Here is a 23,638-nt window from a genome sequence, read left to right on the forward strand (position 1 = left end):
CTTCACAAGGATATTCGACCTGCTAGATCAGCCTCCATCAGCTACATCCCTAATCCTCTTCTGCAAGGCTACAACAAGATCTTTGGGATCAGCACCAGAGTGGGAACACACAGACCCTCATCCCCACAGTCCTCTGGCTTCCCTTCTATGGTACCCAACCTGGTTAAAAGAACTAGAGGGACCAGAGTGATAGTGCAGTGGGTAGGGTGTTTCCCTTGCACACGGCAGATCCGGGTTCAATCCCCAGCGTCCTATATGGTCCCCCCAAGCAACATGAGGAGTAATTCCTGAGTGCAGATCCAGGAGTAAGCCCTGAGCATCGTCGGTTGTGACACCCCCTCCCAAAAAAAAAAGAATTAGAGTCCTAGGCGATTTCATCCATGCTGAGCCACATGATTCTATCATGCTGATCTGCTTAATAATACACACAAGTTCCAGGCACCAGGCCTGAGAGCCAAATCTTTGTAGGTCCTGGCTAGCTCTGCAGGGCCTGGGTCTGCCTCCCTCACCAGTCTGCGGATTAGAATGGGCACAGGGAAAGGAATGACAATACATCAGGTAGGACACTTGCATTGGATGCAGCTGACCCAGATTCCATTCCTGATGTTCCATATAGTCCACTGAGTGAGCACAGAGCCAGGAGTAAGCCCCAAATATACAAAAACAAAGAGACTTTTAATTAAAAAATTAAAAACATCAGGCAGAGGGGGACATGAGTCGCAGACTTTTTTTGTTTGCTTTTTAATGTAGAAAAAAGTGGCAACTATTGATTCAATTCTAGAATTAAAATTGATAATGAAGTTGCAATATTAAAATCAATATATCCAGAACATAAATTTATGTGAACACTCTTATATCTGATTTTGGGATTGGTAAGTCCTGGTCTAAAGATTTATTAAAATTTTGTTGCTGCTGGAAGTGTCTGCAGCCACATATGCAGCTGCGCAGTCCAGACACTTCTGGGTCTATGATCTGGGCCAACAAGTCCATGTGGCAGTAGACGTGGTAGGTGGGTATGATTCTGGGGTTTCCAGAAGTATGGATGTGGGTGAGGGGCTCCCACCCTGACTCTGAAAAGCTCTCAGCCCAGGCACTGGGTACATGGATTTATTCAGAAATTGGTGTCTCTGTAGAGAATATTTGTGAGGTGGTGGGGCTGAGCCCTTGACATAGCTGCAGTGCTGAGCAGAGGATTTCAATTAGCCATAGGTACAGAGCTGGGGGAGACTTTCCGTCTGTGAATGTTAGGAACCCACAGCCCTAGCCCAGCTCCACTGCAGTGCCCTGCTGCCACACCAGGAGGGTGCCAGCAGGCTACCCCATGAGTACAGAGACCAGAGCCAAACTTACACCTAAGGCCACATCTCAGGTTCTTCATTTCATTTCCTGGAACCACGGGTGGTTTGCCTGCTCATAAATAACCATCTCGAGTTCAAAGGAGGCATCTTCTAGTTCAGCCAGGATGCTGGGATTTGTCCTGAGCTCCATGAAAGCTGCATGCTTCACTACATCATTGACGTCTGTCTTCCATGAGGGAATGGAGCAGGCTGCTTCCAATGGTGAGTACACTGGGAGTAGGTAGGGAAAGCCACTCATGGGATCTTCCTCTGGGTTGGCTTCTTCCTCCAGGCAGTCCTCCACTTGCACTTTGAAACTTTGAAACACAAGCTGTTTCCCCCTGCCCCCAACCTTTCCTCCATGCAGCAGTGGCCCCTGGGTGCCACCTTCCAGCCATGCAGGCCTGTTTGATTTCATCCCAGGCTTTCCCTTGCCCTCATCCTCACCTAGGTCCTTACAAAGGCTGCTCCTTCTACTGAGAACACTTTTCCCTAATTTTTGTTTGTTTTTGGGTGACACTCTGCTATATTCAGGTCTTACTCTACTCTTGGGCTGAAGCGATAGCACAGCGGTAGGGCATTTGCCTTACAAGCAGCCAACGTGGCCAACCCGAGTTCGATTCCTCCGCCCCTCATGGAGAGCCCAGCAAGCTACTGAGAGTATCTCGCCCGCACGGCAGAGCCTGGCAAGCTACCTGTGATGTATTCGATATGCCAAACACATTAACAAGTCTCATGATGGAGACATTACTGGGCCCGCTCAAGCAAATTGATGAACAATGGGAGGACCGTGAACGTGACTCTACTCTTGGCTCTGTGCTCAGAGATCACTCCTGGTGGGTTTCAAGGAATCATTTCTGGTTCTGGAGATCAAACCAAGGTCAGCTGCAAGACTTGCCTTACCCTCTGTACTCTCTTTCTCTGGCCCTCACTTTCCTACTTATGACCCAAATGGCACCTATTCCTGTCCTCTCTTCTACCTAAAGAAACTCTCCCTGCGTTCAGCTATTATCCAGAGAACAGCACCATTTACTAAACACTATATATAGTGACAATTGTGTTAGCTTGCCAGGCTTTGCCATACGGGCAAGATACTCTCGGTAGCTTGCCAGGCTCTCCGAGAGCAGCTGAGGAATCAAACTCGAGTCGGCCATGTTGGCCACTTGCAAAGCAAACACCCTACCCGCTGTGCTATTTCTCCAGCCTGGAGTGATACGAAAATACATATACTTTCATAGCAACTACTTCCAGCAGAGCTTAGCTTATAGGGCTGGTAGTGCTTGCAGGCTTCTTTGGTTCAAATTCAGGACCTTGCATCTACTTGACTCTGCACTACCAGTTGAGCTCTCTCCCTGGTCCCCCACACTTCATGTCTCTGACTCTCGTCACCCAGGGTTTTTCTACCCCCTGGAGTAGAAAACATCCATTCACTACAGAATCACCACTCTACAGCAGCCTTTGGCCAGTGGAAGGGGCCATAAGCCTTTGTTGGATAAAGACCCTCAAAGGAAAGGAATTTTGATGAATGACCTTTAACCCACCATCACCCATGCTTGTGTGCTGTTTCCTGAGTTAGCTCTGCCAAGTTTGTGCCAGGGAGGACTCACGCCCTCAAATCCTTCATCCCCACCCTCCCTGGAACCAAGGATCCCTCCCATTCCCAGGGGGCTTCCATAGCTCTCTGCTGACTCTGGTTCTGGGTTGGAGAGTGAGGGGCTGCCTGTTGCTCTGCCCTCCTCTGGGGAGTTTCTGGAGGCAGTGGCAGGTTTCAGGTGGGGCCTCCTTGCTCCCCTGGAGAGCTGGAAGGTAGTTCTGGCAGCCCTCTGAGGTCAGGGAGGGACTTTGACCAGGCCATTCAGGAGGAAGCCACATGCACTGCTGCCTGTCCCTGTAAAACCATCCCTCACAAGTGCACCTTGGAAACGTACCAAGGTCCCCAGACTCATTACCTTTCATTTCTCCTGTCCTTGCAGGCACAGAGGGCCAACCACTGCCAACCTCCTTCCAACATTAAAGACAGGACATTAGTTAGATCACATTCTATTTAAAACAAAGGTGCTCATCAAGCCAGCCTTGGATGTCCGTGTAAATCATCCCGAGTCCCTTTTCTGGCCCCTCAGCCTGCCTGGCCAGGGGCCCCAGCTGGGGTTCCTCTAGTGCCTGAGCTCCATAAAGAATGTCTTTCATGGTTCATTGGTTGAATTAATTTGACATAAAATGTCTAAACTGAAAACCTGTGAATTGGGATCTTGATGAGTTTCATCAGAGCTACGAGCAGGCCGAGGCAGATTTATGAATAACAAAGGCAAAGAAGAGAGGCTGGAGAAGATTTAAACAGATGTAAGTGGAAATGGGGAAAATTCAATCAGGTAACTTCGTAGCAAAGAAGACACTGTATGTTCTGAGACACCACGTGGATCCTCCTGCTCCAGCTGGAGGCTGGAAAGTGGCAAAGGACTCGGGCCATTGTCACATTCTGTAGGAAGCTGCATAGGGACTTAAACAGGTCCATTTCTTGATGGCCGTGTTAATCTAATGATTCACACCCAGCATGCTCTGAGCCTGGTGGAAATAACACCTAGTGATTAGCTCCTCTGAACCAGCAACCTCTCCCTGCAGCTCACTTACATGTGTGCAGGAAAGAGTCACTCCGTGTACTCCAGGGTCTGCAAGGGCACCCATAAAAGGGGTGTCCAGGGCAGAACTGCATAGTGGGACATAGACATGACCAAGGACATGATGTGCACATGCACCTGTGTATACACACACACACACACACACACACACACACACACACACACATGCATGTGCACACACATGAGCATGCACATTTTCCTGAGTCATAGCAACTGAGCGTGCAGGTACTTGCACTTGCATAGGAAGCCACGATAAAACAGTCTCATCATGCACAGACGAAGCCTGACTCCAAAGGAAAACTACAACCCAGAACTCTAGGGTCAACTGGACACGCCAACTGCCATTCTGGAAGTGAAGAGTCTTCCGGAAGTGCAGTCTAGGTGGTGTGGGGATGGCAGTGGGGTGGTGGGCGTGGCAGAGCAGTGACTCTGGCTCCTGAGAGGTACAGCCAGGATCTGCCTAGCCAGAGAGAAGGCAACTCAACGTCCTGGAGGTAACTGCCTCACCACCCCAATTTTCACACACAACCCTGCTTGCTTTGCTTGCCTAGTTTGTCTGCTGGGAGTTGAAGGGGAAACACCCATAAATGCTCATGGGCTGCTTCCAGCTCAGTGCTTGTGAGTTGCTCCTAGCGGTGCTCAAGGGACCATGTGGTTCTGGGGGTCGAGCATAGGCCTCATGCATGGTGAGACTGCACTTAGCCCTTTGAGCCATTTCCCCAGTTTTTTTTATTTTAAGGAAAACAAAGCACAGCAAGATACACGTCTGATGAATTTTACCGGCAGTTCTGATTTTGATGTATTTTTCACTGTTTGTACAGCTCACCTCGAGAGTTTGTCTATGAAAGCTCACACCATCCTACTGCTCTATGGGGCCAAAGACCCCACACAGGACTCGCCTCTCCATTAGGCATCGCTCCTGCCTCCCAGCTGCTCTTGTCATCAGGCTTTACTGATCAATACCTCTGTGTCTGGTGGAAGACAAAGGAGCAGAAAAGTGGCTGACCTGCTCGGCCCTGCACTCTGCTGGATGAGGGACTCAGCAGTGGCTGAGTCCTGATGGAGAGACACTCAGTGTTTCTGTGGTTTAAAGCTGGGGCCTGTGAGATACCCAGGGCTCAAAGTTTCAGGCTTTGGTCACAAACATCCCTGGGATCAAAGTTTCAGGTTTTTGTCACACACATCCCTGGGATCAAAGCTTCAGGCTTTGGGCACACACATCCCTGGCTGGATCCCCAGCATCACATTCCACCCCATCCCAAGTACTGCTGGGTGTGACTCCAGGGGCCCCTGAGTCTTCAGGGGTGGTCCGGATGGGCTGTCCCATATTCTCAGGCCCTAGAAACTGTACCATCTGGATTGGTTGGCCACGCATCACCATGAGTGCTTCCAATGGCCCCTGGTGATTCCAAAACATAAAAGATGTTTTAAAATAAAAACAAAGAGCAGAAGCTGGCAAGACAGTGAAACAGGTGAGGTGCTGGCCTTGCAGGAGGTTTGATCCTGGTTTGATCCTGGCACACCAGAGCATCACCAGGAGTGGTCCCTGAACAGAGCCAGGAGTAAGCCCTGAGCACCATTAAGCTTGGCCCCCCCAAGACCAAAATAATAATCATCAATATCACTATCACCCTATTGTTCTTCAATTCACTCGAGCAGGCCCAGTAATGTCTCCATTCGTCCCTGTCACGTGCAAGTGTAGCCCAATTACATACTGGGGGCTCCTTCAGGGTAAGGGGAATGAGGACCATTCATTGTTACTGTTTTTGACACATCGAGTACACCACGCGTAGCTTGTCAGGTTCTGCCGTGCAGACGGGATACTCTCAGTAGCTTGCTGGGCTCTCCGAGAGGGATGGAGGCTTCTGGGACAGCCTCTAATCACCTTTACAGGTGTTCCTAGTCAGGCATATAGGCAGGTATGATATTCTCAGTAGCCTGCCGGGTTCTCTGAGAGTGAGAACTAGAGAATAAGAGGTTGCGTGGACACAAATGTGACCATGCGCTTCCAGGAGCTTGGTTTTATAGTCTCTGGATGGTCGTTGATGGGGTTACACAGCAGTTGATGGGTGTAACTGTCTAGCTACTGGAAGGTGGGGGAGCTGGGTGGAGGAGGCCCAGTCACGAACCAAGCAGACTTAGAAATCTCAGCCCCGGGTCCCGCACACCTGGGTTCCTCTGCCAGTTCCTCGTCCAAGCGTGTGGAGAGTGGTCTCAGTATGGCTTTGGCTGGGTCCCGGAGGTCTTCAGCTGTCCGGGCTCTGCTCAGGGCGGAGAGGGAAACTCAACCCTCCCTCCTCCAAGGGGCCCCAGTGAGGCCAGCAGGCACGGGGGCAGAAGACTCTGCCTTGTTCTCTTCCGGGAGCTTGGTTTTATAGTCTCTAGATGGCCGTTGATGGGGTTTCACTGTTTATATGTACTAACATTTTTTTATCCATTAAAGAAAAGTGGGCACGTTTTGGTCACTGTGTTTTTCAAGATGTTAGTTACTGTAGATAATTAGTGATGGACATATGTTACACGCATATGTTTTTGTGTTTGGGGGGTAGATGCCTTGACATGAAATTGAAGAATATGGAAGCTTTTGTCTTTATTTGTTGAGAATCTTCAAACTGTTTTCTAAAGAGACTAAAGTGAAAATAGCTTATGTTTTGCCACCTTCTCACAATCACTTATTGATTCTCATCTTTTTCAGGCAAACTGTTCTCACTGGTGTGAGGTGATACCTTATTTTCATTTTGATTTATACTTTTCTGATAATCAATGCTTATAGATCTTTTTAAATATACCTCTAGGACAATTTTATATAATCTTTGTGAATTTTTCTATTCATTTTTCTCTTCTCAGTGAAGTAGAGCAATTGAGTATCTTCAATAAAAGGTTCTTGTATGTGACTGACTGGAATTTGATCCAAGGCATCCCAATTGGTCCCCTCAGCCCACCAGGAGTAATTCCTGAATGCAGAGCCAGAAGTAACCCTGACCATCCACTAATGTGACCCTGGGTTCCCCTGCCGGTTCCTTTATGCGTGAGGCTTGTCCTACCATGTGGAAAGTGGCCTCAGCATGGCTGTGACTGGGTCCTGGAGGTCTTCAGCTGCTGGGGCTCTGCTCAGGGTGGAGAGGGAAACTCAACCCGATCCCCTCCAAGGGGCCTCAGTGAGGACAGCCAGGCATGGGGGCATAAATATATAAAAATATATTTTAATATATTTATTAAAATAATAATAAATAAAGTCAGTGGTGGCTGAATATGATTAAATATCTCTGTCTAACTTATACAAGGTTAAGGGGACTTTTATTTAAGGGAGAAATGGCAGTGAGCCCCAACTTATTGATTTGAGCACAAAAAGGAGGAAATAGGTTTAAAACCCTCCATTTCTTCCACCACCCCTATCACTCCATAAGGGACAGGGATAAGAAGGAAGGGGCCTGGCCCCTGTGCATCTGGTGGGCCTCAGCCCCCAGCCCACCCAATCCTGCAGCAACCATGGTCTGGGACATTCCTCCAAGGCAGCTCCAACTCCACCCGGCACAAATGGGACACAGCCCAAGGAAACCTCAGCAGTCCCAGCAATGACACGCAGCAGATGTGTGAGCAGCTGGGCCATGGTGCCTACTGGAACAGGTGGTCGTGGGGGGAGACTGCACAACCTGGGGTTCTCTTCTGTTTCCATCCTTGTCAAACTCCCACCATCAAGACAGTTTTTCTTCCCAACAAACTTCTTGACTCAGAAGGGGGCCTGAGCACCCCCCTGCCTAAGTCCCCTCATAAATAGCCTAGAACTAGCAGTTGGGCCCCTATTAGCACCCACACACCCACCGCTGATCCCTGGAGGTGAAAACAAAAGGTAAGGTCACTGGGAGGAAATATCTGAGCTCCATTAATGTGCAATCAGGCTGGCCCATGGGCACCCTCACACTCTGCTAACAGGCCATCCTTGCCTTGGGGAACAACAGAATGCCAGGCAGGTACCTCCAACACCCCATGCTCCACATGGCATGCATCTTCCACCCCGAGACAGAGGTGTGTGTAGAATCAACCCGCTCAGAGCCCCTATAGCAGGAGGCAGTACTTTGTTGTAAAACAAAATTGAGATGAAAAAATGAAGCCCATCGTCCTTTCAAATATCCTCTGAGAGTTTGGTATTTGAGGCTCATTCTGTGATGTACTTCTCTCTGACCTCCAACACTTTGATTCCTTTTTTTCAAGTGCACATGAAAGAGAGAAAGCTCGCGGACTGGTCCACAGTGTGCTGTGAGCCTTGGCCAGATCAGGAGTCTCGGCCCACGTGGAGAAGGTGTCATTATTCCACATAATTAGGGAGAGGAGATAAAGGGCCATTCTGTTGGCAAGGCCCCCAGCCCATTGGGAAGCCTGGCTGTTGCTCCTTATTTTAAAAACAGATTAGATCCCTCTACTCTCAGGAGGCTGCCAAGGGCCCACTCAGATAGTATCCATCCCGAGCTGACATCTTTTCTTCCCATTCATGAGACACAGGAGGAATTTGAGAACGTGGCTTGTCTGGAAGGCTTAAAACAAATGCTTCAATTTTCCATTGTCCAAATGAAAATCGATGGCAACAGAGAGGTAAAATCAATGTTCAGTGCTCTGTGGGGAGAGGCCCCCCTCCATCTCTCGCCCCCACCCCCATCTTCTGCCCACCCAGAACAATAAATCAGAACCAGCCATCCCAGTGGGCTGTGAAGCTAGAGAGCCAAGCCTCGTCAGCACGCATGACTTCCCTCTGCCTCCCTGTCCCCTAAGATGGTATCTTCTTTAAGAAGACCTAAGAGAATGTTTCAAAGACCTCAGCAGGAAGAGATAATCCACTGCCTGCAATACAATCTCCTCTTCCAGGACCGAAACCATTTGCCAGTGGGATCTTTGGCACCTAGATCCAGTCTGACTCAGCAGTTCCTTGTGGACCCATTCCCCATTCTGCACTGTTAGCAGCAGTGAGGCATGCTGGGAACTCTCCACTTGTCTCCCACTTAGCCAGCAATCTGTGCCCAGTCACCATACATGAGCTTGCCTTCCCTGGAATTTCATGTAAATGGAAATCACATGGCACATTGTTTTCCTTTGTGAGTCTGCTTCCACTTAGCATAATTTCAATAAAATTTATCCATTCTGTGACTCCTAGGAGTCTTTTCCTTTCCACACCTAAGTCACAGTCAGCTCTAAGAGAATAGTAGCCACTGGCCAGTCCATTGACCTGTTGGTGGGCTGGGTGGTTTCCCGTTCTAGGAGGTTACCAAGTTCCCCCTGAATGTTCAGGATGACCCTGGGAATCCGTGACATTTTCTATATGCCCATCTTTAGTTTGATGTATGTTTTGCAAATATTCAACCCCATAGGCATTTGTATTTTTAGCAGTGTCTTCTGAAGATCAGAGGACTTCATTTTGATGGAACCTATTTCGTCTGTTTCCTCTTTTAGCATGTGTAGTTCATTTTTATTTTTGGTGTTCTATTTTTAAAATCTTTGTCAAACCCAACTCCTACCCTTTTCTTTGAAAAGTTCCATACACAATATTGGGTCTACATGGGATCTATATTTAGGTCTACGGTGCTGTTCAAGTAAACTTTCCACTTGGAGGATTTGGAGGCCACACCCAGCAGTGCTTAGGGCTCAATCTCCATAGTGCTCAGGGGACCTAATGCAGTGAAGAAATAAACTAGAGCTGGCCACATGCCAAAAGGCAATCACCTTCACTCCTGTACTGTCTGGACCCTCAAGTTCATTTTTTAAAACTGGTTTCTATTTTGGGTTTTGTGCTATATTCAGTGATGCTCAGGCAATACTTGGGGGGATTAGAGGGGATTCTGGAGTTTGAACCCAAGTTGGCTATGTACAAGGCAAACACCAGACCCACTCTACCATCACTCTGGCCCCTCAAGGTCATTTTTAAATATAGCATGTTATACAATAATAACGGGCTGGAGCAATAGAACAGTGGGCAGGGCTTTTGCCTTGCACGCGGTTGACCTGGTCGGCCCAAGTTCGATTCTTCTGCCCCTCTCAGAGAGCCCAGCAAGCAAGCTACTGAGAGTATCTAGCCCGAACGTCAAAGCCTGGCAAGCTTCCATGACTTATTCAATATGCCAAACACAGTAACAGCAAGTTTCACAATGTTACTGGGCCCGCTCGAGCAAATCGATGAACAACGGGAGGACAGTGACAGTGATACAATAATAACATGCTACATCTACAAAGTTTTTGTAGCATCAGAAAAATACTCTTCTAAAATATTAACTGGAGAAAATCCATAGCAGACTGTTAAAATTGAGGTCAGCACCAAGGAATAATCAACTTGAGACAAAAACAGAACAAGGAGCAAAAACTATGGCTGAAAAGCAGGACTGAAGGAAACATTCTGGGATATCTTAACTTGTTTTTAAATTCTGAGATTGCTGCTGATTGCTTGTTTAACTGTTAAAAATAATTTTAGTATTTTTCTATAAGCACCAACTCCATGATATCAAATTTGATTCAAATATTCTTAAAAAAAGAAAGGCTGGGCTGGAGAGAGAATACAGTGGGTAGGACACTTGCCTTGCATACAGCTGACCTGGATTTAATCCCCAGGACCTCACATGGTCCTGGGAGCAGTGCCAAGTGTTATCCATAAGCAGAGTCAAGTGAAAGCCCTAAATACTGCTGGGTGTGGCCCCACACCGCCAAATAAGAAATAATAAAAGAAGACTTCCAGACCCCAAACTGCCTTGGCATTGCTCTGCAGAGTGTCCAGGGCCTCATGGCAAACCCAGAGGGTAACCACACAACTGGAAAACATGTCTCCCCCAGGCTTACCCAACAGCGCTTAGCATATGAAATTCAATCATCAGTTTCCAAAGAGCATTCTTCAGGGAGAAGGGGAGGGGAGTTGAAGTCTTCATATGAGGCAGCATATTAGCCTGAACCCAAATACTTCTTAAAGTAAGAGGCAGAATGCCATGGAGGGAGAATGGGGTGCTCAGCATGGCATCCCCTCAACTTGCTTGCCCGGCCATCCTAAGACAACATAACAGAGGGGCATGTTCAACAGTTTCTCCAGCAGCCTCCAGGACCAGGGAAGCTAATAAAATTCTCTTGATACTAGCCTCCCTACTCTGCTTCCATAGGTATGCAAGACCAGCCTCAGCGTGCAACCCTGCAGCCTGGAATGAGCCCCTTGGTCTGCTGTGTGGCCGGCTGGGAGGCAAGGTCTCTGCTCTCTGCTCTTGGCCTCTCTGCTGCTGCAGAGACTGTCCAGGTGGAGGGCATCCTTGCAGATGCTCTGCCCAGGATGACTCCCCTGGTAGATGATGTAGAGAGCTGTCAACACACAGTTGCATGGGGCATAGAGGGGATCGCAGGGAAGGCCAGATGTTTCCGCCGGGAAGGTGCCCCAGACGCTCCTACTGCGCCAGGCTGATATGGTAGTTGAGTCAGAACTTCGAGAGAAAAGCAGAGGATGTAGAATCTCCCCAGCCCAGTGGAAACCTCCCCAGTGCTGGAAAGCGAAGGGAGTGGGCATGCTCCTGTGTGGGCCTCCTCTTAGAGCTGGGGTCCCAATCAATGAACGAATCAGCCCATTGATCAGAGCTGCCAGGATCTAAGTGCTCATGGGCCACAAATCACCACCAGCGAGAGAGAAACGATGCACAATCCTCGTGCCAAGCCTCCAAGGCTTCCTCTGGCTGCACAGGCAGGCATAGAAGGCACTGGGAGTGGGCTACTCTTTCTCTAGAGGAAGCAAGTTTGGGGGGTTCTGACCTCCGTCAGCAAATTGGACACCAAGAACAGCAAGACCAGCTGCTGTTCCCTTACCTTGATCTGAGACACCCTCCAACCCAACCCTCACGGAGCACACATACAAGGCACGCCTCTTGGGGATCAGACCCTTGGCCGCCCATAAACCTGCCGTGAGGCTGTGGGTCAGCTGGCCAGAGAGAAATGATGGTTCTGCACAGAGGAGAGGGCAGAGACTCAGAAACAGAATCAGGTGACTTGCTGAGGTCACTGAGGAGGGATTTCTTATTCCTAAGCCCACACTCTTCAGAGCACTGTAACTGTGGGGGTCCCACAAGGTTTGGGAAAGGAGAATCACACATTCCACAAAATCAACCAAGTGCTGGTGCTTCTGGGCAGACTCTGCTTGCTACTCTGGCCTGTGCCTGAGAGCCAAAAAGGCACCCCCCTCTTTGCATCTGAGCACCTGCTTTGCATGTGTCAGGTGGGACTAGATTTCCAACACCACAAAGTCCCTGAATGCCACCAGAAGGAACCTCCAACCCCCTGCAGTAGCAACTAAGCATCTGACTTTGCATCCTGCATTTGTATGCAAATGTATACACATGTACACTCAGGTGAGAAAAAACATGGCTGAGCATCCCAGAGCATTACACCAAAAGGCACTTAGATTAAAGGTAGCAAAAGGCCATCTCTCCCCTCCTGCGGGGAAGGAAGGAGCCACATGAGGTGAGAGACACCAGGCTGATTTTCTCAGAGCACATATGCCCTCAAAGGAATTCTGAAATGCCTGAAATGAGAGCCAGACTTTCCTTGGGGCTAGGATTGGGGTTTCTTATTCACCCCTGTAGCTCAGGATCCACACAAGCCAAGCAAAGAGATGGTCTATGGGGACCCTGAATGAATGGACAGACAGACTATACCTAGAGAGAGTGAACAAAGAGAAGCAAATAAAGTAGTGATTAAAAACACAGCTTGGAAGCAAGACAGTCCTGGTTGGAATGCATGGGGGACTCCAGGCTGGCACCCCATCTTGGATTCCTGGACCCCATCACTCAGTTCAACCTTACTTTCTGAGCACAAGCTCCCAGACAGGGTGGGAAGGAAGGAAGGAAGGAAGGAAGGAAGGAAGGAAGGAAGGAAGGAAGGAAGGAAGGAAGGAAGGAAGGAAAAAATACTGCCAAGGTGGTTGGAAAATTGGAAATAACGGTGGTGGGAAGGTGCACTGGTGGTGGGATTGGTGTTAGAATACTGAATGTAGTAATTATGAACAACTTTATAAAAATTGTAGCACTGTAGCACTGTCCTCCCATTGTTTGTCAATTTGCTTGTACAGGCACCAGTAATGTCTCACAACAATTTGTGAGACTTGTTACTATTTTTGGCATATTTAATACATCACGGGTAGCTTGCCAGGCTCTGCTGTGTGGTCAAGATACTCTCGGTAGCTTGCCGGGCTCTTCAAGAGGGGCGGAGGTATTGAACCTGGGTATGCTGCATACAAGGCAAATGCCCTACCCACTGTGCTATCACTCCAGCCCAATTCTTTAAAAAAAATGCACTCCTAAGAGGAGCACCAAAATGGACCAGCTTGGACATTGGGACCTAAGGGGCAGGGCAGGAAAAGTCTGTGCTGCCTGGGTTCAAAGGTGATGAACTTAGAGAAGTCACAGACACCCCCAAGCCCCATCTTTTCACAGGCCCAGGGCTGCACTTCCCAAGGTCACAGGGAGGGCCTATAGAACGGGATGCCGGTGCTGATGTGGCATTTTCTCCTCCCCAGCTCCATCCTGTTCTTAATTCAAATGCACCAGTTCGGTGCAGATAACTTTCTTGTTTTGAGGATTTCTGTGCAACTAATGCCAGAATCCACCAGAATCAGCTCTTTCCTTCATGGGTAACCCACTGCGTGGGCTGTGCTGTCAGCAGGTAAGAGAGCAGAGGCGTGAGAACCCTAAAGAAGGACCACTGTGGTAGAGGGGTACTAGTGCTGTCCCTTGCGGAAGTCTGAGAGGATCGTGGTGGTGGTCCTGACCCTTACCCTGATGGGCATCCAGTCTGGCAAAGACAAGAGTCAGGCTGCCCTGGGACCTCAAGGGCAGTGTCTTCCAGTGTCATCCAGAAATGAGAAATGCAGCCATGCTTCCTCCCAGCTCCGCTCTTCGCTCGGATCCTGGGTCATGGTAGGAGGAGGAAGGTCTCCACAATGACCAAGATGGATTTTTTTTAAATGAAATCCGCCCAGAGCAGGGGTGCCCAGCCAAGGTGAGTGGGCTTAAAGGAAAGGGATGTCAGTGACTGATACCCATTCTAAGTCTCTGCTGAGAACAACATTTGAATATGCAGCATCCCCCCTCCAGGCCCAAACAACACTCAGCATGGCACAGAACCCTCTGCTCTGGCCTCTGTCCCCCAGTCCCACCAGCTTCTGAATACCCCCAGATATGCACTGAGGTGTGCTCCCTCCCACCACCAGCCTTACCTGGGCAGTAGATGCTTGCGGCTGACGCACAGGGCCGTTTGATAGTCCTGGGTCACGCATACTTTGTGGGGGCTGCACTTCACCTTCAGGCAGGGGTCTTTGGAGGGATCCAGGGCTGAGGTGGGGAAACCAAAAGAGTAAAAAAAAGAATGTCAGAACCTTCAGGGTGCTTTCAAGTACAGGTCATTTCTAATCAACAGGTACAGGAGGGGTGATGGAAGGAGGGAGGAGAGAGAACAGGTTTGCCCACTGTGCCTCAGGCCCAGGCTGGTGGGCTTTAGGAGGCAGAGTCCGGCAGGGGTTTCTGAGTCTGCTGGGCACTGGGGTGATGCCTTTGTGATTTGGGGGATGGCAGCATCTTTGACCTGAGCCTGAGTTACTCTCAAACTCTTTTCGGCTCTTCCATGCTCCAAGGACCAAGAGCTACTATTTGTCTGCAGTTGCTTTTTTAATGGCTTCATCCAGGCCTCATTTGACTCATTTCCTACAATGTAAAAAGTCCCTCGGGACAGAGGTTCTTGGGCTTCGTTCCAACAAACACCCAGCAGGTGCATAAATAAGCCGATTTTAAAGTTTTGCGAGCAACTTCGGGATGGCGAGACGGTTTAGTGCCACTGAAGGTTACTGAGTAATGGGGAAGGAAGGAGCAAAAAGCTCACACATAAATATTTATCGTGCAAGGCCGAATTAGATAAAGGCCATGACGGGCATATAAAGTGATAAGAGAGCTCAGGAGAAAAATAGAGATCAATTTCTGGGGCAAGGATTAATGAAGCATTAATATGGGAACTGGATCTTGAAGGATGGGCAGGAATTTGTTTCTTAATAAGGGCCACCACCAGTGGGAATCAGTTGGTCTCTGGGTCACTTCCAGAGACCCTTGCCCCCCTGCAGCTTGAGCCTGAGGGGTCAGTGCTCAGGGCCTGTGGGCTCTCAGGGCCTCCAGCCACTATGGGTGCCCAGCACTGGTTGAGGAGGGGGCACACCTGGGCCATGAGCCCCTTTTCCATTGGTAAGTGTGCCTGGTGGGTTGGAGAAGCCTGGGGGCGCTGAGTGGACTTCACCAGGTAACACTGCAAGAGGTCTCCTAAGACAGTGCTCAGTATCCCGCAATGCTTCTCAGCTGAGTAGGCCCCTGGGCTAATGAGCTCCCTGCCTGCTTCGGGAGGTGCTTGGCGAGGCAGGGAAGAGGCCTTGGGGAATGCTCAAGAAAACTCAAGCAACTTGCCACCTTGCACGTCCAGGATCTACAGCATGGGTGGGTAGGTGGGTGGAATCTTTCAAAACTCTCAAGCTGCAGGCAACTACCCACCACAACCCCCTGTCCATCGCTCCCCCCCCCCCCCCCCCACACACACACTCACAACTAGGTAAAGGAACCGGCATCCTGGCAAGTGAGGACAATGACACTGCCCAGAGAAATGCTACCATCGCCTCCCCTCCTGGGTCCCCCTGAACGTCTTAAGAATCATCATTATTCTCACACTCCAGGCCCCAACACTTGGCAGTGTTTTTCTCAGACGGTTGCTGGGAACTCAGGTGCCCTCAAGAGGACTGTGCACACACAGGCCAAGCCCTCTCTGCTGCTTTTGCAGTTTGGGGATGCTGGGTGTCTCTCCCCAAATCCTCCCCCTGCACCCCACATGCACAAGGCCGGCTGCAGCACTGTGAGCAGAACTGGGATGCAGCGTGTGTTCCCAGTCTAGTCCTGGTTGTGAGTAGTCACATGGCAGAACACCCACCTCCAAATGAGGGGTGCAGCTATGGGAAGCAGGAATTGAGAGGCTTCATAGAGGGGCTGTGATGGGGGTCCCCAGAACAGGGAGTTCCCTCCAAACAAGCGGACTCTGGGCAGTCAAATGCCACCACTGGGCACTGAGGGCCTAGTGACCTGGGTCTGTCCCTGCCCTTGCTGAGAGCAGGAAGATCCCGGTGCCCAGTGGGATGTGTCTGGTTCCTCAGAGGAGAGTCAGAGGCCAGAATACTCTTGGGCTGGGGGCTTGACCGTGTGTAGGATATCTTCCCACATCACCTAGGAGCCAGCTGAGCCAGCCTGCCCTCCAGGACTGACCCCAAATGGAGCTGACGGTAAGCAATGACCACTGGATGCCCATGAGCCGTGCCCATGCCCATGGCTCACAGTCCACCTTATGCTCCCAGCCACCGCAAATTGGTATTTCAGGATTTCAGCCAGTTGGGGATCATGAACCCTGGTGACCCTGGACATGGTGAACGGAGTATTTCCCAGGGAGATGCCAGAGTGTCAACATTAACCCTGGGATTTTTCCCTGGTCTGGATCTTAGGGAGGGGGTTTTCCAGGCTGGTCTCAGATAGCAGCCCCAGCTTCGGGTCTGACCAGGGGACAGAGGAGCTGTGTGATCACACACAGGCTGCCTTTTGCTCCTGCAGCCAACATGACAACCATGCACCATCCACACTGTGATACAGAGGGCCTCTATGGACAGTGCTCTCAGGAAGAACCAGAAGGATGAGCGAGGGCCCTGTGTTTGTGACAGTGTGACTACGCTGCTCTGGTGACCTCTTTCAGCCTCAGTAGAGTATAAAACAGGGCAATGGCAGTACCTACTATGGCTCTGGGTTGGCATCAGCACTGCTCCATGAGCGGATATGTGCAAGTGCGTCAAGAGCCCTGGGGCATGCTTGGGGCGCTCTCTGTCCCCTGTGCTCTGCCTCCCATTCCCAGAGAGCCACAGCCTTCATCATAACAAAAGCTGACGTTCACCCTGTGCCACACCACAAGCAGTGACCACAACCCCCTGACTGCGGCATCACACACTGTTTCTTGACACCACCCAAGGAGCTGGCTGCCGTCCAAGTATCCTTCACAGATGAAGGTGTGTGGAGGGAGATGACAGCTGGCTTGGCTCTCCCCAGAGCCTTGCCTCCTCAGACCCTACGCCAGTAGCTTGGAACCACCTCAGGTCTTTATTTTTTTTAATTTTGTATATATTTTTTTAATTGAATAATCGTGAGATAGTTACAAAGCTTTTGTGATTGGGTTTCAGTCACACAACATTCCAACACCCATCCCTCCACCAGTATACATTTTCCACCACCAATATTCTCCATATCCCTCCTGCCACGACCCCACCCCACCGCGGTAGGCTCTTCACTCTCCCCAAGACTTCAGGCACACAAAGGGAAGCCTAGACCCTCAGCGCTGGCCCCGGACCTGCCTCCGCTGCCAGGTACCGCTCCTAACCTGTCAATCTGACAGCTCAGATCTTTTTAAAGAGCTGACCGTGGGGCCTGGGATGTGGTACATGGATCAGAGGGGTCAATCCCCTGCGTTATGTGGCCCCCAGAGCCCCCTGGGTGGCAGGGCCAGAGCAGCACCACATCCTCAGCACTGAGTCAGCCAACACTGTTGGCCAAGTATCACCAGTGAATACTGCTGGGGATACAGTTCCCCTCTAGAAATATTGATCATGGGGTTCTGCCTCCCACCAAGGGGGTACTGATGCAACATATTCTTGAGGAGACTTCAGGACAGGACAAAGCAGAAGAGGAAGTCAGGGCTACAAGCACCCAATACCCAAGCTGAAGATACTAAGATATGTATTATACTCATTGCTCCAGTCACCACTTGCGTCGCAGAAGGTGGGATGCCCTGCTTGGGTGTTGTGCCTGTGTTTTCCCCATCAAAAGTACTCCCCCCCTTCAACCAAAAGAGTCGGAGGACTCCTGAGGTGGGGGGGGGGCGGGGTGAGTTTGTTTTCTCTCTGTACCCACTATCAGGCCAACTACCATGCTCGTCTCTCCATTTCTTGACACCAACCATTTCTTACAAAAATACAAAGTTGGGGCCAGAGAGATAACACAGGGGTTTCAGTGTTTGTCTTGCAAGCAACTGACTCCAGTTTGACCCCTGGCAACTCCTATGGTTCCCTGAGTCCCACCAGTGGTGATCCTTGAGCACATAGCCAGTAGTAAACCCCGAACATATCCAGAGACACCCCCAAAGAAGACAAAACAAAACAAAAAAAAAGAAGGAAGAGAAAACCAAACTATTCTTATCCCCAAATACTCATCAATAAAACTATCCGTTATTTAACTCTATACACATACCTCACAATTTGCATATAGAAATCAAGTCTGCTAAAAATTAATTACCAGGGTCTGAAGATTTCAAACATGTATGCGAATTATTTAGAGTAAATGAACTTACAGAACAACAAAACAGTAACAAATCAAGCTGCTGGCACTTATTTAATCACCACAACGCACTTCGTTTGGGAAAATCAGCCCATTGGGATGGGGAGAGGGTGGGGATGGAGCACAGGAGGTGTGTGCCATTTCCATTCCAACGCAGCCTCTCAGGGATGGCAAGGGTTAGGGTTTTGCTTTGCATGTGGCCAACCCAGGTTATTCCTGGCACAGCAGGGTCCCCTGAGCATCCCTGGGGATGGGCCTAGGGGCTCCAGAAACTGCCAGGGAGACCTGCAGGGCTGCAGCAGCCCAGTCAGCATCACACCCTCAGGCCCTCAGACTGGACCCTTAGGCCCAGTTGACCAAGCAGGGCCAGGAGAGGCCCCTGGGCCTCTTCAGAGGTCACCTTTGAAAAAAAAAGTGGCCTCTCAGGATTTCCTCCTAGTAGCTCCCAAACTTAACGGGTGAAACTCCTGGGAGGCCCCTCCCCACCTCGAGACTAGATGGAGCTGTGTGGCTCCACTCTCTGAAGGAAAGGAGGAGGGCTCAGAAGAAGAGGCATGTGAGGGCCAAAGAGTGAGCACGGCGGGGAGGGCACTTGCCCCGACCCACCTAGCACCACATTTGGTCTCCCAAGCACAAGGTCAGGAATAGCCCCAGACAACTCTTGGATGTGGCCCCCATCCCTAGACCCCACCCATGGAGTAGCATTTGAGGCCCCCTTAAATAAAATCAAGGGGTAGGGTGGGAGAAGAAGAGGGAGTGTGGGAACCGAGAATTGGCCTGATGGGGTTGGTACCTCCCTGTCCAGGTGCTAAGGATTTCCAGAGGCTGCGCATGCTAAGCATCTCTGACCGCACAGGTGCCTGGTGAGAGGATACAGAGACTTCCACAAGACACCCTATGTCCCCTCCACCTCCTGGGTAGCAGTTCCTGAAGAACTCCATTGCCTTCCACAGGAAACTATGTTCAGCACAGGGCAGCTGCCCGGGCGCGAGTTTCTGCCTTTCATGCCTCTGCACAAAAGTCTCATCACAGGGAGGCTGCACCTCACATGCATTCACTTAACTTTTCAAAGAACTTCCACAGAAACTTTTTTAAAGAAAAAAAACTTTTTAAAGAATTCTTTTAAAGAGAAACACTCTGAGCTGAATCTCATCAAATTCAAAAGCAGTTAATTACTGAATTGGTGTGCTTCTTTTTCTTTTTAACTAATTTTATTTTTTAAGCTCACTGCTCATTCTCAATTAAGGTAGTGATATTTTAATTATTGCAACTGTTTCTGAACCTATTTTGCAGTGGAAGTTAATTTTTAATTAGCTACATTGATTTTACGATCTCGAATTGAGGCTTTTCACTCCTTAAACTTGTCCCAGACACAAAGGGTCCTCATGCAAGTTAGCTGTGGAGCTGGTGTGAGAGGAGAGAGGGATCCATTGTGGGGACTCATCAAAGAGTCCCTGGGAGCCTCCTGGGGAATGACCCAGGCTCCTGTTTATCCATCCACATCTGCAGAGGCCCTGAGGGAGACCTTATTGGTGGACCAGAGACTGCCTCCTCAAGTACCTGCCCTCCAGAAGCTCACAGATAAACAGAGTCCATGGTGGAAGAATAATAATCTCTTTGCCCTGGGAGACAGGTGAGGAACCTCATCTTCAGCCTTTGGGGTGCGGGAGGGAGAAAGACTTTCTAAGGCAGTCTGGTGGTTCTCAGGTAAGAAGGTGGTGGTTCTAAGCAGCTGGTGGTTCTCAGGTAAGAAGGTTGGAAGCCATTTTCCTAAAGAGATTAACATCCATAGAAAAGTGGGAGAAATCTAGGCACTGAGGTGAGGAAGAAAATTCCAGAACTCCAGAGAAACAAACAAAAAAAGTTCTCCTTTCAGGGGTAAGAGCAACCCTGGTGACTTTGGGAAATGGAAACATTTCTTCAGCATCAAGGAAATTAAGACTGGAAAGGGTGACAGCTGCATTCATAATACTCCTGAAACCATGGCAAGAATCCCAGGTGAGGGGAAGGAGCTATGGACCCCACATTCTAGAGTGACAACCAATATGGTAGCACCAGTATGTTGGCCATTAGCACTCCTTCCTTTGCTTAAATTGGTGAAGTGGGGGAAGAGCAATGCCTTTAAATACATTTGATGTGGAACTACATAAGGGATACACTCTCCAAATGAGAAGAGGGTGCCAGGACAAAGGTTATAGGGGTTGCCTTTAAGGGCCCTGTCTTAGCCTTTGAGGACCACCATGCTCCCTCTGTTGGCATTAAGTTGCAAAGGATTCTGGGAAGCAGCCAACTTACCCAGTGAGACCGATGAGTGGAGACTGTCTAAAACAGCCACAAGGATGTGAGGTTCACTCTGGGGACTCCCAGAAACACCTCAGACAGAATGCCACTCCAATTGTCACAAAGGTGACACATTAACGTCTGTCTGTGATCTCTTTATTGCTTTTAGAATGACTTGTTGACTGATTCATGCTCAGCCAAGATTCATCTCAAGAGCAGAGACACTCTTACTGATTCATTAGGAATGGCTTAATGGATGATTGACAAAGAAATTACTCCAGACTGCTAAACCCTCTCAAGCTAAGATCCCAAACATTTATTACTGCTTCCCCATGGTAACCCATGTCTGGCTCTTTTGCTTCGCTCACTCTTTTACTGTTTACTGGCTCACAACGAAGCCACCCAGGGTAGAAAACACAAGATCTGCCCAAAAGATCTCGCTGGAACCCTGGGGGGGGGGGGGGAGGGGGAGAAGGGCAGCATGAATGGTTTCCCAGGCACTTAACTTAGCTTTCAAACCCCAGGGCTGGCCAAGTTATTCAAACAAAGGATCAGAGTCTAAACTAGACTAGCTGAGCCATATGTGTGTGTCCAAGGACTGGGGGTGGAGACAGACAGGGCCAGGGGACAGGCGAGAACAAGGGGGCCATGGATGAAAACATGCGTCTAACCAAGGAGATCTCTTTACCCTTCAGAGCAAAGCCTGAGGACACCTTCCTTCTGTGTAAAAGCTAGAGGTGCCTTCTCGCTTTCAGTCTGTCCCTGGAGGGCAGAGGAGGCTAGAGACTGCTCGGGCAAAGAGACGATTTGACAGCCATGCCCTTCGCCGATGACACCTGTCAAACGGCAGTGGCGGGCTGTGTAGCACTTGACTGTTCAACACTTTGGTTGGTATGAAAAATTTTAATCATAAGAGAAGGGGAAAAAGAAACATCCTCTGAGCCAGTGAAGCCAAAAAAGAAAGAGGGGAACATTTCAAAAGTCTATAATAAGGCAATATTATAAATGATCCAAAACCCATCAGCGCTAGGTTGATAAAAGCATTACAGACCAGGTGACCTGACTCATGAAGCTCTGTCACTCAGGGTTCTGGTGGCTGAGCTGGGGTAGTGGGCATGGGAAGGTGGGGGTAGCTGCTTGCTGGCCACAGATGTCACCTTCTCACTGTGTCCTCACCTGGCCTTTGCGAGGAGCACAAAGGCAGCAGGCCTCTCTCCAATGTCTCTCTGATCTGACCAGAACACCAATCTAACCGGATCAGGACCCACCACTTCACTTCCTTTGACCTCCATCACCTCCTCTGCACATAGGCACAGGAAGGAGATGAACAGACCCGGCCAGCATTCTCAGGGAAATGTACCTTTATTTCCAGATTTTCATTCTCTGCTGAGACAACATACAGCTCTTATAAGAGGGGCAAATCGATCTGTAGGAAGGAGGACAGGTAAGTGAAACAGGAAGTGACAAAATAGAGTAGCAGATTTGAAATGGTAAGGCTCCTTTGCAAAGCGCACCCAGCTCATAAATGGCAACGCTGATATCCAAACTCAGGGTCATCTGCTTCCCAAGGAGATGTCCTTCCTCCTGCCCTCCTCACTGCCCTCAAACAGGAGCTCCTGTGCCAGCCTCCAACCCTCTCACCCATAGGAACACTGTGCTAGTGGCGCTGGAACACCTATGCCTTGTCCATAGCATGCCTATATAAAAATTGGAAGAAGAAAAGAAAAATACTGTTGCAGCCAAGCCCACATTTTGTTTTGTGAGTCTTATTTGCGGGGAGGGCAAAGACCTCACTGTGCTTACTCCCAGCTCTGGCATCACTTCTGAAAGTGCTTGGCAGGGAACACATGCAGAGCTAAAGATCAAACTGGGGTTGGCCATGTGCAAGGCATGCACCTTGACCTAATTATGTTAGCAGTCTCTTTGTCCCCTAAGTCCACCTTTTGTCCCAGGGCTTTACTCTAATTCAATGAACCTGCCTACGAAGCAAGAAGTTATTTCCCAGACCAACTACCTTCTTTGGTGTCAGGGAGCATGATTCTCTTATCAGTCAGCAGCCACGGTTGTGGGCCATGGAAGTGTGGGGTAATGCAGAAGCTCCAATGAATTTAAAAATGACACTTATTGCACCCAAGATTAAGGGCCAGGACTCAAACCCTCGGGCATGAGCTGTGTTCCCTCCTGCCTGAGTAGTCTTGACTCTTTAGGAATCAGTTAGTCCAAGAAGATGTTGTATGATGGGGGTGTTGCAAGGATCTGAGGGGAGAATGAGTGAAAGTAGGTGGTCACACAGGGCAGGGCACATGCTCAGATCTCATGCTCATCCCTTTTTGTCAGATCTTGGTGGCTTGTTCCAGAATATAGAGAGTGGATGGACCCCATCTCCCAAGGGCCAGGGGCCTGGGATATCACAGACATTGAAGACCCTCGAGGCATCACATGTTCAGACTTTCCTACAGCAAAGGGGGAACTGAGTTGTCCAAAAAGGAAAATTACATTCTTTTCTTGAGCACCAGCTCAGGGCACAGTATACCAGAAAAGACTATGATTAATCAGAATTACACTCCCAGTGGAAGCCAGAATGGCAAGGAGGGGGCTGGACACTGTCTCTGCTGCCCATTCTGTCCTGGTTGCATCTCATAGACAGTGAGGTCTGCGGCCTTCCCACCCCCAGCCCACCTACTACACATAAACTTCAAAGCACAAAAGGTTTAAGACAAAGTCCTGCATACAAACCTATGTGAGCAAAACCTCCTCAGAAGGACTCCGGTTACTGTACTACGAGCTCCTGAGAGGTGTTGGGCTTTTGACAATCACCACTGGAGATCTTGGGAGACAGAGAACTCCAGTATCCTAAGAACCAACAAGCAGCCACCATTGGTGAAAGGCTTATGAAAGGCAGGAGGACTGTCCAATGGACTGAGCACATGCTTTCCATGCAAGCGGCCTGGATCCATCCCTGGTACTGCATGGTTCTCTGAGCAATGCC

General features: G+C 49.6%; 1 protein-coding gene across 1 annotated transcript in view; it reads right to left on the reverse strand.

Moving 5' to 3' along the window:
* SPOCK1 (SPARC (osteonectin), cwcv and kazal like domains proteoglycan 1) overlaps positions 1–23,638 on the reverse strand; it is a 445,128-nt gene that overhangs the window by 123,055 nt on the left and 298,435 nt on the right. Inside the window, exon 4 of the mRNA XM_056124356.1 lies at positions 14,193–14,307. Coding sequence (XP_055980331.1) covers positions 14,193–14,307 — 115 coding nt within the window. The remainder of the gene's footprint in view (positions 1–14,192; positions 14,308–23,638) is intronic.

The sequence above is a fragment of the Sorex fumeus genome, unplaced genomic scaffold (assembly GCF_029834395.1).
Source record: "Sorex fumeus unplaced genomic scaffold, SorFum_2.1 ptg000051l, whole genome shotgun sequence".
In the NCBI taxonomy this organism is placed as follows: domain Eukaryota; kingdom Metazoa; phylum Chordata; class Mammalia; order Eulipotyphla; family Soricidae; genus Sorex; species Sorex fumeus.